This window comes from Camelina sativa, chromosome 12, assembly GCF_000633955.1.
Source record: "Camelina sativa cultivar DH55 chromosome 12, Cs, whole genome shotgun sequence".
Classification (NCBI taxonomy): domain Eukaryota; kingdom Viridiplantae; phylum Streptophyta; class Magnoliopsida; order Brassicales; family Brassicaceae; genus Camelina; species Camelina sativa.
In genome coordinates, this window is record NC_025696.1 from 11,270,623 (window position 1) to 11,288,577 (window position 17,955).

The following is a 17,955-nucleotide window of genomic DNA, read 5'->3' on the forward strand; positions in this document are numbered from 1 at the left end:
CGAAACCCATATGATTTAATTAATTGAAAACCAGATAGAAGAAGAAGAAGATTACGTATATGGCTGGTGTTACGATGACGGAGGATCCTGTCGAAATGCTCCTAGCTGACGAGCGTTTCCCCGACAGTAAACTCATGACGAAGACGATGGAGATCGGCGGGATTGCAGGAGGACGGACCGTCGTCTTCACCAGATCCACCTTTTCCACTTCTTAGTTGAACCAATTTTTGCATAGGAGTTCCACACCGTCGTCTCATCCAGATCCGCCTCTTCTAATTCTTCATTACTCATGAGTCTTTCTCTCCTGAAAGATTGTGAGTCTCTCTCTCATCTTCTTCCTTAGGTCAGGAACACGGAGATCTCATCTCCCGACTCTCTCAGATTGCCCTAATTCTAATTTGGGGGAAAAAAAATTTAGGTCACCGATGCTTAAGAAAAGAAAAATGTTTTAAGTGTTTAAGGGTGAGGAAAAGTTTTGCATATATATCGATGGAATAAGTTATTTTAACTCTTGGTTTAGTGATTTTTTTTTTTTGTGCACTGTTTAGTGATTTTTAATCATAGCATTTTTCAAACGCTATTACATAGGACCAAAACTTTTGAATTTATTTTTAATAGCAGTTATGAAAACCGTGTTATCCTTATGTGCTATCAATAACGATTCTTCTTGTAGTGTACGATAGTGACATTGCACAATCGATTCAAGGTGTTGGGACCAGTTGATGAAGATGATGCCACGTAATCTCTCACAGCTGGCTGATCAAGGAACACTCTAGAATCTAGGTTTAATCTTGTGTAACTATATAAGAGAACATCTTGCAATGTAACCTCTTCAAGGATTGAATAATAAGAAACAGAACAATCTTTCACTCTGTTACTTTCTTCAGACACTTGGCCCTTTACAATTACATGCTATGTGGTGTGGATAATATGCTTACAATTACATGCTATGTGGTGTGCATAATATGCTTGTGTTGACAGCTATTTAGAAAAAATCATCACAATAGGGCAATGTCTACTTAAGTTGTTCATATATATAGCTAGACTCTTTCGCTCATAGACTCCTTAAACTAATTCTGTAAAAAAACTTTTTTTTATTATTTTAATGTATTCTCTATAAATTTGCTATGAAAGATTGTTCTGAAATAATTCAAAGATGTTCCCCTTCCAGTAGATCAGAACCCATTATCTCTCAAACCTAATAACGAAAAGATGAACATTCAAAAGAACGTTATCTTAATCCCAATAGAAACTAGTTAGATTCCACAACAAAAGCTTACTTAAGCATATCAGTTTGTATAAGCGTAGACATTTTTAACTTACTAATAGAGTATAAAACAACATACTGATTAAAACCAAAAAAAACATAGCTAAGATCAATCATGTGTGAGTCAAACTTGGTAAGAACCATCGAGCACTAGAGAGTTGAGCTGGTGAACAATCAAATTTGTGCAGTAGCTCCATCTTCTGTGTCTCGAGATTGAAGTGAAATATATCAGTTGGGTTCTCTTCATGACTACCACTAAAATAGATGGAGTTTTTATAGAATCCCTCAATGTCATTGGCGGGCACAGTGATGCCTAGATCCAAAAGCATTGCCTCGTCACCCAAAGAATCAACTTTTTTACATTTCTTGATCTTCCCTGATGAAAAAATCTTGAAAACCCGGAAGGCCCAGGTTCTAGAGCTAGGTATCCACAGTTTTTCAACCTTGAGGACTTTTCTTGTTACTGTAGCTACAAGTTTTGTTGTCTCAGTACCGCACCATGGTTCATCCATACATAAGCTTACCTGCTTGAAAGTTTTGTCGTTGCCCATCATCACTCCAGAAAAATCTAAGATTTCGAAAGTACCAGTGTCGCTTAGGATGAAAAGCTTGTGATCCTTGTAAAGCATGTCACAATCATAATCTGAGATATTGGGAATTTGATTCCACGAGGTATCTCCTTTCTTGGCATAAACCACACACAATATTTCAAGTACCCATAGAACTATATAATCCTTGGTTTCCTCGTTGATCCAAAACACAGGGGAGCCTATGTTCATACCTTTGGAAGTGCTTGTGATCATATCTTGTGAAACGTGAAACCAATCATCCATGGTTCGCTCAACCTTTACCATGCCAAGCTGTGACTCCACTGGAGGAAGATTGATCCTCTCGCCAGTGAATAGATTCAAAATGTATAAATTATACAGAGGATCTTGCATAAGGAGCCAACTTCCGTAGGTTGCAATACAAACACTCTTTGCAAATTCAACACCAAGATTTTGCGTTTTGTATAGTCTGTCTTTTTCCTCGGGATTGAACAGCGTGCATGAGTTGTTGTTGTTTTTGTCTTTGGGGAAGAGAATCAGCAAAGGGACCTGATTTTTTGTCACGGTCGAAGTAGAGTACCAAGACGAACACACGGATTTAGCTCGTTTAAAATCAGCAAATCCGAGGCGTTCCAAAACTAAGTTCAAGAGATCTAGAGGAAGCTCCGACCAGGTATTAGGGTATAGGGTTCTTCTCCATGATAATGCTGAGAGCGGCGGAAAAAAAGATTTTACAAACTTAACACGTTTGAAGAATAAGTACATCTCCAATATTATATATATGACCTTTTTTTTGGTATGTTATATACAGTATGAGCTTTTCTGGCGTAGTCTTTATAGCCCATTAAATCAACTAGTGTAACAATCCCTTTGTCATACATTTACATTTTACATTTTGACCCAGCTTTTCTTCTTTCTCAAGCATATGAATCAGATACTTTGTAATTTGATAGGATATACTACTAATCATATAGGAGAACCAGACCATAGAGTTAGTGTATATTGGAAAATTCATTTAAAAATTGTATTCATTGGAATTAGAAGGAAGGACTGAACAACACATCTTATATTGGACTTTTATTCACCAAATCACAACACATATTGTATTCGTAAAAAAAATCATTAGAGTTTGAACAAAAGAGCAAAGAACAAAACTTCCTCCTGCACATAAGATAACTGTACTAGTGTGATTGATTAGTAGCAACTAGCGACTAATAAAGGTGAAAATTACAATGAAAGGAAAAGGACAGTAATTTAAAGGTTGGGACTATATACATAAATGGTAGTAACTGAGAAACTAAGAGAGAGAGAAAGAGAGATATCTAAGTTCTAAACCTTCATGTTCAAGTCAAAAAGAGCTTTATCTGTATCCCAATAAACATAAGTTAGATTCCACGACTCTCACACATTTTGCTAGTTTGATTTGTATTTTTATCATAGTGTATTCTTCACTTTTGACTTAAAAATCTAGCACGTAAACATTAATAGTGTAAAACAAACTATATATTGATCAAAACCAAAAAGAAAAAAAGAAAAAAACACATTGAAGAGGAAAACATATATATAGCTAATTAAGATGAATCACTTGTGAGTGAAACTAGGTAAGAACCATCGAGCTCTAGAGAGTTGAAGGGACGACGAACAAGCAAATTTGTGCAACCGCTCCATCTTCTGTGTCTCGAGATTGAAGAGAAATATTGTGTTCTTTTCAATATGACCACCACCACTGAAATAGATTGAATTTTTATTGATTCCTTCAATGTCATTGGCCGGTACAGTGATGCCTAGATCCAAAAGCATTGCCTCGTCACCCAAAGAATCAACAATTTCATATTTCGTAAACATCCCTGATGAATTTGCATCGAATCTCTCAACGTCGTCATTGGCGGGCACAGTGATGCCTAGCATTGCCTCGTCACCCAAAGAATCAACAATTTCATATTTCTTACATTCCGCAATGTTACTGGCAGGCACAGTGAGGCCTAGTTCCAAAAGCATTGCCTCGTTAAGCAAAGAATTAGCTTCTTGATAAGCGTTAAAGACCCCTGATGGAGAAATCTTGATAACCCGGAAGGACCAGGTTCCAGAGCTAGGACTCCACAGTTTTTCAACCTTGAGGACTTTTCCTGTTATTGTGACTACAAGTTTTGACTCAGTAAGGCACCACCATGAATTACTTAGTCGAGGAGGACCAGAACTTGAATAAGATCCACCTGTACAGGAGCATACTACTACTATCTTGAAAGTTTTATTCTCCATCACTCCAGAAAAATCTAAGATTTTGAAAGTACCATTGTTGCTTAGGAAGTAAAGCTTGTGATCCTTGTAAACAATGTCACAAAGATTTGAAGTTTCGGGAATCGGATTCCACGAGTTATCTCCTTTCTTGGCAAAAACCACACACCAGTCTTGAAGTTTCCACAGAACTATATAATCTTTTGAATCCTCGTCAATCCAAAACACAGGGGAACTTACACTCAAATCTACGGACACGGTACTGTGATAAAAGCGAAACCAATTAACTGTGGTTCGTTCAATTTCTATGCCAAGTTGTGATTCCACAGGAGGAAGATTGATCGTCTCGCGGGTGAATGGATTCAACATGTATAGATTACACTTTGTATCTTGCATAAGAAGCCAACTTCCATAAGTTGCCTTACAAACACTCTTTGCGAATTCAACACCAAGATCTTGCGTTTTGTAAAGTTTGTCTTTTTCCTCGGGATTGAAAAGCTTGCATGAAGAACTGTCTTTGTTTTTGTCTTTAGGGAAGAGCATCAGCCAAGGGATCTGATTTTTGGGCACGGTTTGTCTCGAAGCAGAGTACCACGACGAACACGCGGATTTAGCTCGTTGGAAATTAGCAAAGCTGAGGCGTTGGAAAGCTAGGTTCAAGAGATCTAGAGGAAGCTCTGACCAGGAATTAGGGTTACGGTTCTTCTCCATTGTAAAATAATGAGAGAGACGACAAGAAATTTCTCAAAGGTTCCAAATAGAAACGATTGTTTTCTTACAACAACACATATATATATATATATACGTACATATGGCAAATCTTAGTTACCCTAATTAGTTTTACTGTTTTAAACCGACGACACCCATATGTATAATGGGCCTTTTGCTTAATTATGGCCCAATGGCCTTTTTTCTTCATTTGTTTTCCTCGTTCTTTGTCGCCTCCTCTTCTTCCTTCTTCTAGCCGAACACTTCTTCTACTTCCTTTACTTCTGCTCTCTCACTCATCTTCACCCCTTCTTCCTTTGAATTTCTTTGTGCTGGATCATTAAACACATGATCAACTTCCAACAGAATGCGTCTCGCCATCTCGGGTTGTATATTTGGTAGAAACTAGGTCGTTCGTTTTTTTTTTCACTATTAAATATAGGGGTGAAAACAAAAGCTATGGGCTTTTCTGGCCTAGTCTTTATAACCCATTAATCAACTAGTCAATACAATAAAACTAGAATATGTTGCTCTCTTCATCTGACAACTCAGCACTTTAGGCTCTTCTCATCTTGACATCTCAATAAAATCCTTACCCAATAAAAACATTTCAAATAATATAATTCAACATGTCTCAACCTATAGAAAGTCCTTTTTCTTCCATGTCATTTTTTCTATTAAACTTGATCTTATTTTGTTGGGTTTAGTTTTTAAAATAAGTGGGCTTAAAAGTCAAAATAGTACTACTTTATTTTGTCGGTTTAATCAATACTACATATATTCTTCTTTGCACATATAACGACATACCCGGTTTAATATGGTTCGTTAAATAACAAGAACAAACCAAGCAATGGCAAAATTCGGATAGAGGACAATAATCAAAACTTGTCATAACACAGAAGACAAAGATTATCATAAAATCGTTAGCATTTGAGAACAAAGATTAAAAGGAAACCACACACAACAAAACTTGAAATAAAGAAAACTTAGAATCAAAGTTTTTTTTTTACTCTAGACGGTCTTGGCGGCTGAAGCAGCAGCTTGACCTCTCCTTAAAAAAAGATTTACGTGATGGATAAGCGTTGTTCTTAATTATGCTTAGGAGCCCAAAGAAACTAAACTGAAGTCATGGGAAGGAGTAGATAATTTGAGTGCTCTGTGGCAAGAACAGTATTGTGCGGTCGATGATATGTTGTTTACTGTTATTTTTCATGAGTCAAGAGTGTATGATCCAAAGGAGATGCATTGGAAACCTTGACCTTGAGAGTTTTAAAAGGTTTTTGGTGCTTCGCAATGTAAGAATCTATGTAATCACCGTGAGGAGTTCATCTCATTGATACATAAATATATATAGTGTGTACAAGAGAATCTAAACTACCGAATATACTTTATACAATAAAGATTTTGGATATAGTCATATCTTTATTCTAACACGCCCCCGCAATCAGAGCGGGAGGTTGACGAACGCTCAGGCTGGACCTAAAGTCGAGAAACACAGGAGATGGCAATCCTTTGGTGAAGATGTCAGCATACTGGTAGGCGGATGGAACATGGAGCACACGAACTTGACCGAGAGCAACTCGTTCCCTTACAAAGTGAATGTCGATCTCAATGTGTTTGGTACGCTGGTGTTGAACCGGGTTGGAGGAGAGGTAGACAGCACTGACATTATCACAGTAAACGGTCGTAGCCTTGGACATCGGTATGTGAAGCTCAAGAAACAAGTTGCGCAGCCAAGAGGTTTCTGCAACCGCATTTGCCACTCCACGGTATTCAGCTTCGGCACTGGACCGGGAAGTCGTTTGTTGACGCTTAACAGACCAGGAAATCAGGTTATCACCAAGGAAAACACAGTAGCCCGAGGTGGAACGTCGTGTGTCGGAGCAGCCCGCCCAATCAGCGTCAGAATATGCTACAAGACTGTCCACCGAAGACCGATACATACGAAGACCGTGTGTGAGAGTGCCTTTGACATACCTCAAGATGCGTTTTAAGGCGGTGAAGTGGTCCTCACGAGGATCATGCATGTGAAGGCACACCTGTTGAACTGCATAGGCAATGTCCGGGCGGGTGAAGGTGAGATACTGGAGGGCGCCCGCAAGACTGCGATACAGCGTAGCGTCAGCAACCGGTGGTCCCGCATCGGCAGGCAGTTTAGGTTTAGTATCCACCGGAGTAAGACAAGGGCTGCAGTTGGACATAGACGCCCTAGCGAGGATCTCAGTGGCATACTATCATTGTTGTAGAAACAACCCGGAGTCATCACGCGAAACCGCAATACCAAGGAAGTAGTGAAGTTTGCCAAGGTCCGTCATTTCAAATTTGGTATGAAGGGAAGAGATGATGGATTGAAAAAGGCGAGAGGAAGACGCCGTGAGTACGATGTCGTCAACGTAGAGAAGGAGATATGCGAGCTCCTTGTTGTTATTGTAAACAAAAAGAGACTGATCACACTTACTCTGTGTAAACCCAAACCGTTTAGCATACGTCGAAAAACAATTGTACCATACACGGGGGGCTTGTTTAAGGCCATAGAGTGACTTACGCAGCAAGCAAACGTGATTGGGCTTCAAAGGATCAACGAACCCGGGGGGTTGATGCATGTAAACCGTCTCGTCTAGGTCGCCATTGAGGAATGCATTCTTGACGTCTAATTGGTGTAATGGCCAGTCTCGAGAAACCGCAACTCCAAGAACCGCACGTATCGTTGCCGGCTTAACCACGGGACTAAAAGTTTCATCACAGTCCATGCCAACCTGTTGAGGACGACCATTTGCTACGAGACGAGCTTTGTAGCATGCGAGATTGCCCTGAGCATCATACTTGTGCCTGAAAAGCCACATAATCTGATACCATGTAAGAATCTATGTAATCTCCGTGAGGAGTTCATCTCATTGATACGTAAATATATATAGTGTGTACAAGAGAATCTAAACTACCGAATATACTTTATACAATAAAGATTTTGGATATAGTCATATCTTTATTCTAACACGCAAGTAGTCTAAAACTGTGAGTTATGGCATTGATCAGAGTCGGTTTAGTAAGTATATATATGATGGGAATTAGATTTTGGTTCGTAGAGATTGCGTTGGAAATAAAGGAAGGAGGTGAGACTTGGGGAAGGATGAATAAGTCACGGTTGTGCTTACACCACCCTTAAAAGTCACCGTCCGTTGAGTTTTGTCCAAATGTTACGGTTTACATGTTTGCTTCTGTGATTAGTATGCTATATAATATATGTACGTTTGTTGAAGAATTCATACTTTTAGACCTTTTTCTCTAGCCTAAATACTTAGTTAGACTTTTATGAACTTGCAGCTAAAGGATCTATACAGATTGTTGGTCTGATAAGAAATATGAAGCAGGAGTGGCTACGAAGCTGTTAAGATTAACTCGTCCTTTGTGACAATGTGAAATTGATCTATAGCTATAGATCTTTTGTATAGTAAAATTATTAATTAACTTTTTTAAGCAGATACCAATACATTTAATTATATATTCCATCTTATATAAAGCCGTAATAGTTAGTTAAGAGCAAGTTTATTGGGGGGTTCATATAAGGGGAGTTCTTAAATTTTTTATGAATTAATTGTGTACTGTTTGGAATATAAGAACTCATGATCTCTTAGATAAAATTTTCTCTTTTATTGGTAGGTTTTTATTATGGGTCTCTTATTTTTGAAAATATTGTTTTTCAAAATTCTAAAATTTTAAATAGAATAGAAGTGATATAAATGTGTAAACATTTAAGATTTTATAAAATTAAAGAAATATTCCATTTTTATTAATTTTCAAACATACAAAACATAATAAAACATTAATACATAATACAACAGAAGTGCAATTTATAAATGGAGAGAAGGATTAATTATAAATCTATGTGATGCGTTTGAAATAGAAGCACCTTTATAGATTAAGCCAGATCAGAATGCAGATTTAAAGGATATCAAGTTTGAAATAGAGACTAACCTTGATCACTGCTATAGCAAAAGAAGATATGGAGCAAAGATTGTAACTGCATTTAACAAAAACAAGAGACTATTCAAAATCTGCCCTTAAAAAATAAGAGGCTTATTCAAAAACGGCAAAACACATACCCGCCCTCGAGAATAACTAGCATTTTCCCACCGCATAGATCACCCAGCATCTGTGTCATTCGAGAATAGCCAGCCGGTGTCACCTGTTAAAAAACAAGATTAGAACAGAACCAAGAGTTGTAAATTACAGCCCTCGAATATGAAGCTTACATCACATCATCCTAATGGGTCTCCTCTAGCTGCATCAAATCCCGCTGATATGATGACAAAATCTGGAGAAAATGCAGAAGCTACAAGGGACGGTTCCAGTTAAAATTAGACTAAACGCAGATTCAATATACTTTGTTTTATTAGAATCATGTCTAAACCACACACAAGATCACTTATCAATCGGTACACAAACACAAACACAAACAACAAAAAGTACTAATGACTGAACACAAACACTAAACACAAACACAAACACAAAATCACTTATCAATCGGTACACAAACACTAAACACAAACACAAACAATGACTGAACACACCTACTCGGAACACAAACTGACCAAATCGGAACACATGCACATCAAATTACCCTAATCCGTTTAAAGCCTCAATTATCAATCGGAACACAAACACACCAAAAATCCCAATTTCTCAAACAAACATCAAAAACCCTAATTTGCGTTACAAAATCAAATAAACCTAACAGTTAAACCTAATCATACTATTGTACTGAGATAAGATCTCCGCCGATGGAAATCGCCTCCGACCCAACACTCCATTGATTTTTAAACCTCCGATTCATCGGAACTTCTTTTCTCGGATCGAGAATTTTATCGCGACACGAAGAGAGAAAGAAAGAAAGAACGAGAGAAAGAGAGAAACCAAAAAATTAATCGCGAAACAAAAAAAATTTTGAGCCTCTATTATTCTCTCGTCCAACCAAAGAGAGACACGTGCCGTCTCTTAAACCCGAAGAGAGGCTGCTATATAAGAGGATCTCTTCAGTTTTTTTTCCTTTCTGATTTATTTTTTCTCCAAAAACTACTTAAAACCCCCCTAAAAACCCCTTACATACCACCAATAAACATGGTCTAAGAGGTATATGTATAATAATCAATACAATAAAACAAGAATGTGTTGCTCTCCTCATCTAACAACTCAACATTTTAGGTTCTTCTCAGCTTGACATCTCAGTAAAATCGTTAGTCAATAAAAACATTTCAAATAATACAACTCAATATGTCTTAACCTATATTAAGTCTCTTTTCTTCTATGTCACTTTTTCTCTTGAACTTGAGTATAGATTTTAATATTTTGATTTGTTTGTCAATTTTTAATAAATTAATAGATTTTTAAAAAAAATGAAGCACAGGGCATATTGTTTTGCCACGTGAGATAAACAACATCGCCTAAATGAAATTAAACCAAACTTGACCGTAATATATAAACCGAAGTGGTTCAAACTTTGTTTCAACGAGAACCTTCCTCAGCATACACTAGTAGTATGACTGATTTCAGTATATATAACTAGAATGGGTTTTACTTTTACATAAGGTGAACCATACCCCATCATCATATCAAAAGCCCAATCATAAACCCCAAAAATGAGATGTTAATGACAAAAAAAATGTTTTGATGGATTTATTTTTTGATTAAACATAAAATAAATTAGGTTTCATATCCGAAGAATAGAATGGTTGGACAATTTTGAACACAAGTTCGACTCATATGAGTTAATTTTTCCGAAGCGAAAAAAACATTTTTTCATTATATGTTTAATAATTAATTAACTAATCTCATAAACATGTAAGGAAGTAGAGTTGATCTAACACAATCAAACAATTTTTTAAAAACCAAAAATTCTTAAAAATCTTCACGGTGTTGATAAAAACATTAAATATCAAATGCCAAAATTGATAAAATAAAACAACTAACAATCATAATAGTCCTCCAATACATCCTAATACAAGAAAAAAAATTGATTTTAATCTACAATTTCATTATAATAATAAAACTAGCAACACATAATAGCAAAAACCTAAAACCAAAAATATTACCAATGAACATTGTCAAAAACTATATTCATAATGATTTTTTAATTACAAACACATATAAAATTATCCAAAATAATAAAAAAAAAATTATATAAAACAATCCTGCGGTGTAGTGCGGGTACTATCCTAGTATAACTAATAATCCCCCTTGACATTTATATACATTTTTAGCTAGTTCTTCTTTTCTTCTTACTCAAATATTTGAATCAGACACTGGAATATAATTGAATATAGGAGAAACAGACCATTGACTTAGTGAATATTGGACTGAACAACACAGCTTATATTGGATTTTGATTCACAAATCACCACACAGATTGATCAATGGGCTATAAAGACAGATCAGATCCCATTATCTCAAACCCCTATATCAAAAAAGTTAACTTTCAAAATAACTACTTAATTATATCCCTTTGGGCTATGTTACTTTCTCGGCTTTTAGTAGGATACCCTTTACATTCTTTGTGGATGATTGTGTTGTTACTTGTTTTGTTAGCTATTGAGAAAAAATAATCTCATTAGGGGGAATGTCTACTAAAGTTGTTTATAGACTCTTTCATTTTTTTTTTCTCCGTCTCGCTACAGATTCTTTCACTAATTTAATTCGGTAAAGTCTTTCAACTGTGCTTATTTTGAAGTATTGATTATCAAATTCGCTAGTATAAAATATTACTCTGAAATAATTCAAAGATGTTCCCCTGCAGATCCTGTCATAACCCTAATACCTAAAAAGTTAACTTTCAGAGCTTACCTTTATACCAATAAACACTAGAGATTATTCCACAACAAAAGCTCATTTAAACAAGCAGCGTATCATCTTGTACACATTTGCTAGTTTCATTGGTATTTTTATCCTTTGTGTATACATATATCACATTAACTTAAAAACTAGCACGTCCTTAATAGTGTAAAACAACATACTTATTAAAAGCAAATAAAAAACAAAAAATATTGAGGAGGAAAACATAGCTAATAATTAAGATCAGTCACTTGTGACTTGTGAGGGAAACTTGGTATAAACCATCGAGCTCTAGAGAGTTGAAGGGGCGAACAATCAAATTTTTGCAGTAGCTCTATCCTCTGTGTCTCGAGATTGAAGAGAAATATATTACTTGTATTGTTTTCATGACTACAACCGAAATAGATGGAGTTTTTATTGAATCCCTCGATGTCATTGGCGGGCACAGTGATACCTAGATCCAAAAGCATTGCCTCGTCACCCAAAGAATCAACCTTTTCATAATAAAAATCCTCTAACGACTCTGATGATGAAGAAATCTTGAAAACCCTGAAGGACCAGGTTCTAGAGCTAGGACTCCATATTTTTTCAACCTTGAGGACTTTTCTTGTTAATGTAAGAACAAGTTTTGTCTCAGGGCCAAAAATTGAATAGGACCAAGATCTATCTATGCAGGAGCATACTACTACTACCTTGGAAGTTTTATTCTCCATCACTCCAGAAAAATCTAAGATTTTGAAAGTACCAGTGTACTTGCTTAAGCAGTAAAGCTTGTGATCCTTGTAAACCATGTCACAGATTCCACGAGGTATCTCCTTTCTTGGTATAAACCACAAACCAATCTCGAAGTCCCCACAGAACTATATAATCTTTTGATTCCTCGTCGGACCAAAACACAGGGGATCCTATAGTCATAGCTGCGGACTTGCCCCGGTAATGATTATGTGACATGTGAAACCAATCATGTATGGTTCGTCTAACCTTTATCTCGCCAAGTTGTGACTCCACAGGAGGAAGGTTAATCCTCTCGAGGGTGAATAGGTTCAGAATATAGAGATTATATATTGAATCTTGCATAAGGAGCCAACTTCCATAGGTTGCAATACAAACTCTCTTTGCAAACTCAACACCAAGATCTTGCGTTTTGTAAAGTCTGTCTTTTTCCCCGGGATTGAACAACGTGCATGAAGAAGAACTGTTGTTGTTGTTGTTCTTGTCATTTGGGAAGAGAATCAACCAAGGGTAGATCTGATTTTTGGGCACGAATTGTCTCGAGGCAGAGTACCAAGACGAACACACCGATTTAGCTCGTTGGAAATTAACAAAGTTGAGGCGTTGGAAAACTAAGTTCAAGAGATCTAGAGGAAGCTCCGACCAGGTTTTAGGGTTACGGTTCTTCTCCATGGTAATATTGAGAGAGGCGGAAGATATCTCTAGAAAAAGTATTTTACAAAGCAATACGATTGAAGAATATACATCTCCAATATGACTTTTTTTTGGTACGGAACGAGGTCGGTTTTTCACCGTTTAATATTGGACTTTTCATGGCCTAGTTTTTATCCCTAGCCCATTAATCAACTAGTGTGTAACGATCACCCGGCTCTTCTTCTTTCTCAAACAATTAAATTAGACACTGGAGTTATAATGGGGATATAGCCATAAAAAAAACCTATTCATTTAGATAGGGGGTGGGCATTTAAACCGAACCACTAATCCAATGTATTTTTTAAATTAATTAATAATATTATTTAAACTATAAATTTGTGATCTTATCTATTACTACTTGCATTTGGTTTCTATTTTACTTTATTTTAACCTTTTTAATAAAATTTACTAAATATAATATAGATTTCATTATATTTAATATTATGTATTAATTTTAATTTTCTATTTTTCTAATTTATTTGATTAATTAACTTTATAAAACCATAATCAGTTTTATTTTCTTACATTAATTGATTTTTAAACCGAATTAAAACCGAACCAAACTACAACTAAACAAAACCGAATAGAACCAAACATAAATCGACCCAAACACAAACTAAACCAAACTAACTTCGGTTGAGTTTGGCTAGAGTTTTACTAAAACCAAATAAACCAAACTGAACCGAACCCAAACCAAACCTGAACTTAAACAGAAATGCCCACCCCTAATTGAAATTAGAAGAAATGTTGACTTTAGTCTAAATATAGACTTCTGATCCATAAATAGTACTCCCTCCGTTCTAATTTAGTTGTCGTTTTAGGATTTAATTTTTGTTTCATATTAGTTGTCGTTTTAGATTTTCGATGCAGATGTTTGATGAATATTTCAATCTTATCCCTGCTCCTTTAAAGTTTCAACCAATAAAAAAATTATAAAATATATTAATGAAGAACAAAACATAAAATTTAATAGTTTCCTTAATTTGTGTGCAAAAACCTTAAACGACAGTTAAATTAGAACGGAGGGAGTAACATAATATTGCATTGGCATTATCATGAAATTCATGTTCACACTATATTTTGGTATCAGTTTGGTATTAATTAGCTAAGTCACTAAGTAAACATGGAAACATAACCAGCTAAGGCTAATTAAATTGTTCACAAATTCTTAGCAACTTTAGACTGGCGAGCTATACAGACTGGGCCGATGAGGCCCATAGAAAAGATTACCTAAATCCTAGTATTGGTTGGAGTAAGACGGGGTAATAAATACGGAACAGCTCATGGTAAGAGAAAACATCCGATCATAAAGTTTTCATGGAGAATAAGCATAACCCTAATTTTCTCAGCGCAGATGTATCCAGCTACTGGTCCGATCTTCCTATAGATCTTTTGACTTCAGTGTTGGAACAACTCACCTTTGCTAATTTCCAACGAGCTAAATCTGTATGCTCCTCTTGGTACTCTGCTTCCAGAGAAGTCGTATCCAAAAACCATCAGATCCTTTGGCTGATTCTCTTCCCGGAAGAAGACGACAACAACAATTCATATTGCACGTTGTTCAGTCCCGAGGAAAAACACAAACTCTACAAAACGCAAGATCTTGGCGTTGAATTTGCCAAGAGTGTGTGTATAGCAACCTATGGAAGCTGGCTCCTCACTACAACAAAAACGGTATTTGACGTCGGTCATTAGTGACTTTAACGTCATTTTCAAACTGACTTTAAAGTAATAACATCGGTTTAAAAACCGTCGTAACATTACGTGACGTTAAGTATATTAACTTCAGTTTATAAAATGACGCTTACTTTTGCGTCGGATTAATTAGCGTCGGTTTTAGTAATCTTAGCAACGATTTTCTTCCGACGTGTTCTCACTTGTAAACCGACGTGTATTTGTTTTTTTTGTTTCTTCTCCAGATTGTTTATGCTCATCAGTATATATAACTCAAATCTAAATGTTATTTGAAAAAATAACTCAAATTTCAAAAAGAACTCAAATAAAAGCTCCCTTAATTAAATAAATCTGTTTTACATAGAATATAAATGTCACTTTAACAGTTACACACATATGCCATCTTATTATCCATGTATCTCGCAATTCTCCTCTTCAGTTATTTGCTTTTGTTCTGGCCTGGAATCATATACAAATACCAGACTTATATAAATATTATAAAAATTAATTAGTATACTATAATGAAAATGATGTGATGTGATTCTTACATGGTCGTTTGATACAATAGATGAAGAGTGTCAAATGCTGCTGGATGAAACATGTTGTTAACCTCTATATCTCCCTTCCTGCTCTTGCACAAGATAATTCTAAATTCAGCTCAACAAATGAAGTCAAGCAAAAAAATCAGTTCATCATTTAGAGGAAGCTGAAATACAAAACCAAAGACTTATCATATAACTCCAATGGCTAGATAAATTGTTCAGATTTTGGCAGTTTAAAGATTACTACAGGGAATAGCCATTACCTCTTCAGGATCAACCATATTTTGGAAAAGAAACCGGAAGTAGTACTAATCCAACTGTAACATCTCTACCTCTTGCATCAGTTGCCAATCCTGATCAATCGTCCACACCTTTTTCCAAACTAAAAATTGACTTATTCTCCAACAGTCTAAGGCCCTAAGTTAACATTCTGCAATCTCTTCTCACACTTTGTAAACAATCTCAAAACCATATACTAGTATCTTGATTAAAGAAAAAGCTACAATCTCTTGTTATTCACACCTATTGTAGCTTATGCTATAACTCATCTGCCCCTGTGACATGTAAAACAAAACATATACGTAGTTGCTCTTCTTGATGAGCAACCAAAAACATCATTGCCAAAACTAGAGGGTAAATCAACCAAATTAAAACATTGGAACAAGTCCACGATGCTCCTTGAAGATCCTCAAAGATTATACTCTCAAGTCTCAACTTATTGAAGTCGTGGAAAACAAAAACTTGAGGCAGTCTTGGCTTAAATCAACTCCTTTTTCTAAATCGATATTGACAGTGAAAATTGAGCAACCAAGCTTCTCTTAGAATCAGGTCAATCTGTGACTTAATCTCTGGCCAGTTCCTCTGTACCAATTGAGAGCCAACAAAATTGATCGATGCATTCAAACACTAACATTTCAATTTTCCGCATAAACTATCACGATTCTAATCAATGTTCGAAAACCTAACGAAGAACATCTCCGATCAAGTTCCAAGTTAGAATCGATACCTGAGTTGGCGGATTCAAGATGAGAGGATGCTTGATCCGTCACAGAGAGCATCAATTTTAGATCTACTTCTCCGCCTCTGAGCTTGAATCCAAATTGATTGAAATCAGAGCTCCATATACCATAGCGAGGAGAAGCTTAGACGAAGAACTCGTAAATGGAAGAGATGAGAAACAATCGAAAGCTCATAAAATTATGTTAATGGAAGAAATCATTTTTTTTAATCTTTTAGATAAATGACACAAAACAAAATGTCGGTTTCTTAAGTGACGCAAAATTCCTTCCTAATCGAAAATTTTAAGTCGGTTTATCAACTGACGTTAATATACCGACGTTATCCAGCGTCTTTTTTGTAGTGCCTTATGCGAGATCCACGGTACAATCTCTACATTTTGAATCTTTTTACCCACGAAAAGATTGATCTGCCATCTGTGGAGTCACAACTTGGAACAACAAAGATTGAGCGAGGTTTAGATGATTGGTTTCTCGTTTCTAATGATCAATTCGAAAGGAAGGTCAAAGATTTTGGTGTGCGATCCCCTGTGATTTGGATTGACGAGAAAACCAAAGAAGATTATATAGTTCTTTGGGGACTTGGAAGTTGGTGTGTGTTTTATGCCAAGAAAGGAGATACCTCGTGGAACCAGGTTCCGGGATTATCGCATTGTCTTGACATGGTTTACAAGGATCACAAGCTTTACTTCTCTAGCACCATAAATAGTTTCACAATCTTAGATTTTTCTGGAGAGATTCCTCAAAAAATCTTTCAATGTGATATGCAGCTGTTTAGATTTGAGCTTCGTCGTAGACATAGACTAAGTAGTAGACCAAGTAATGCATGGTTCGTTGCTGAGACAAAACTGGTAGTCACAGTAACAGGAGATGTCCTCAAGGTTCAAAGAATGATAAGACCTAGGTCTGGATCCGAGTCTTTCCGTGTCTACAAAGTTTATTCATCAGCAGGGTTCCCCATATATGAACAAGTTGATTCTTTGGGCGATGAGGCAATGCTTCTGGATCTAGGTGTCACTGTACTCGTCGATAAAAAAGTTGAGGGACTCCATAGAAATTCCATCTATTTCAGTGGTATTCAAGGAAAGAAGAAAAATGAAATTGTTTTTTTCAATTTCGAGACACAAAAGATGGAGTCACTGAAAAAAATTGATTGTTCGTCAGTTAAACTCTCTAAAGCTCGATGGTTTTTACCAAGTTTCACGCGTACATGATTGTTTCTCAACTATATTATGTTTTCCTCTTCAATATTTTTTTGGCCATTAGCGTTTGAGATATAATGCATGGGATCTAATTTTCTGGAAGGCAGAGAAAGAGAAGATAACTTTTTGTTGTCAAACTATAATGTTTTTATGAGAAAATAAAAGCATGAGTAGGAAGATGTACCGTTCTTTACATAGGTTGACGACTCGCTGGATATAGATGCCATGACCAAGGTTACAGGCCAATTTACACCAGTTAATTAACCATATATCAGAACTTCCTGTATCGAAAAGCTGGTGTAGCGATACGGATCTCGCTGGTGTAGGAAGATGTACGGTGAGATTGTTTGTGTTCTTCCTCTTACAACAAGTAATGAAACAGCTAAAATACAATCAATTACAAATGTAGATGGAAAAATTGTGCTTGAAAGCACTAGCGACGTCGCATACTACGCTGATATTGGGATTGGTACACCAGCGAGAACTTTCCGAGACATTAGATTTTCCCTATGGAAA

At 36.2% G+C, this 17,955-nt stretch overlaps 3 protein-coding genes, 1 long non-coding RNA gene and 1 pseudogene across 7 annotated transcripts; 1 reads left to right on the forward strand and 4 right to left on the reverse strand.

Moving 5' to 3' along the window:
* Positions 1,381-2,580, reverse strand: LOC104733395 (probable F-box protein At4g22165). Its single transcript, XM_010452972.1, has one exon. The coding sequence runs from the start codon at positions 2,578-2,580 to the stop codon at positions 1,381-1,383; it is 1,200 nt and encodes a 399-aa protein (XP_010451274.1).
* Positions 3,397-4,761, reverse strand: LOC104733396 (probable F-box protein At4g22165). Its single transcript, XM_010452974.1, has 2 exons — positions 3,860-4,761; positions 3,397-3,649 (listed from the first exon to the last, which is right to left on the reverse strand). Exons 1-2 carry the CDS (start codon positions 4,759-4,761, stop codon positions 3,397-3,399), a joined length of 1,155 nt encoding a protein of 384 aa, XP_010451276.1.
* LOC109127928 lies at positions 11,811-12,984 on the reverse strand (annotated as a pseudogene).
* On the forward strand, positions 14,323-17,451 carry LOC104733397 (putative F-box protein At4g22660). Its single transcript, XM_010452975.1, has 2 exons — positions 14,323-14,679; positions 16,582-17,451. The coding sequence occupies exons 1-2, from the start codon at positions 14,323-14,325 to the stop codon at positions 17,449-17,451; spliced, it is 1,227 nt and encodes a 408-aa protein (XP_010451277.1).
* LOC104731296 lies at positions 14,995-16,577 on the reverse strand. Of its 4 annotated transcripts, XR_758586.1 has the most exons (4): positions 16,228-16,577; positions 15,485-16,082; positions 15,228-15,385; positions 14,995-15,138 (listed from the first exon to the last, which is right to left on the reverse strand). It is a non-coding gene; the product is annotated as an uncharacterized LOC104731296 (long non-coding RNA). The 4 variants fall into 4 exon arrangements; XR_758584.1 differs by having other exon boundaries at positions 15,228-15,305; positions 15,485-16,577; XR_758585.1 differs by having other exon boundaries at positions 15,228-15,326; positions 15,485-16,577.

Excerpts from the sequence above, each read along its gene's own strand:
- LOC104733397 (XM_010452975.1), top strand. The coding sequence starts at position 14,323 with ATGGAGAATAAGCATAACCCTAATTTTCTCAGCGCAGATGTATCCAGC. Across the intron at positions 14,680-16,581 it reads TCCTCACTACAACAAAAACG|TGCCTTATGCGAGATCCACG; the intron begins GTATTTGACGTC and ends TCTTTTTTGTAG.
- LOC104733396 (XM_010452974.1), bottom strand. The coding sequence starts at position 4,761 with ATGGAGAAGAACCGTAACCCTAATTCCTGGTCAGAGCTTCCTCTAGAT. Across the intron at positions 3,650-3,859 it reads ATCAAGATTTCTCCATCAGG|ATATGAAATTGTTGATTCTT; the intron begins GGTCTTTAACGC and ends GATGTTTACGAA.
- LOC104733395 (XM_010452972.1), bottom strand. The coding sequence starts at position 2,580 with ATGTACTTATTCTTCAAACGTGTTAAGTTTGTAAAATCTTTTTTTCCG.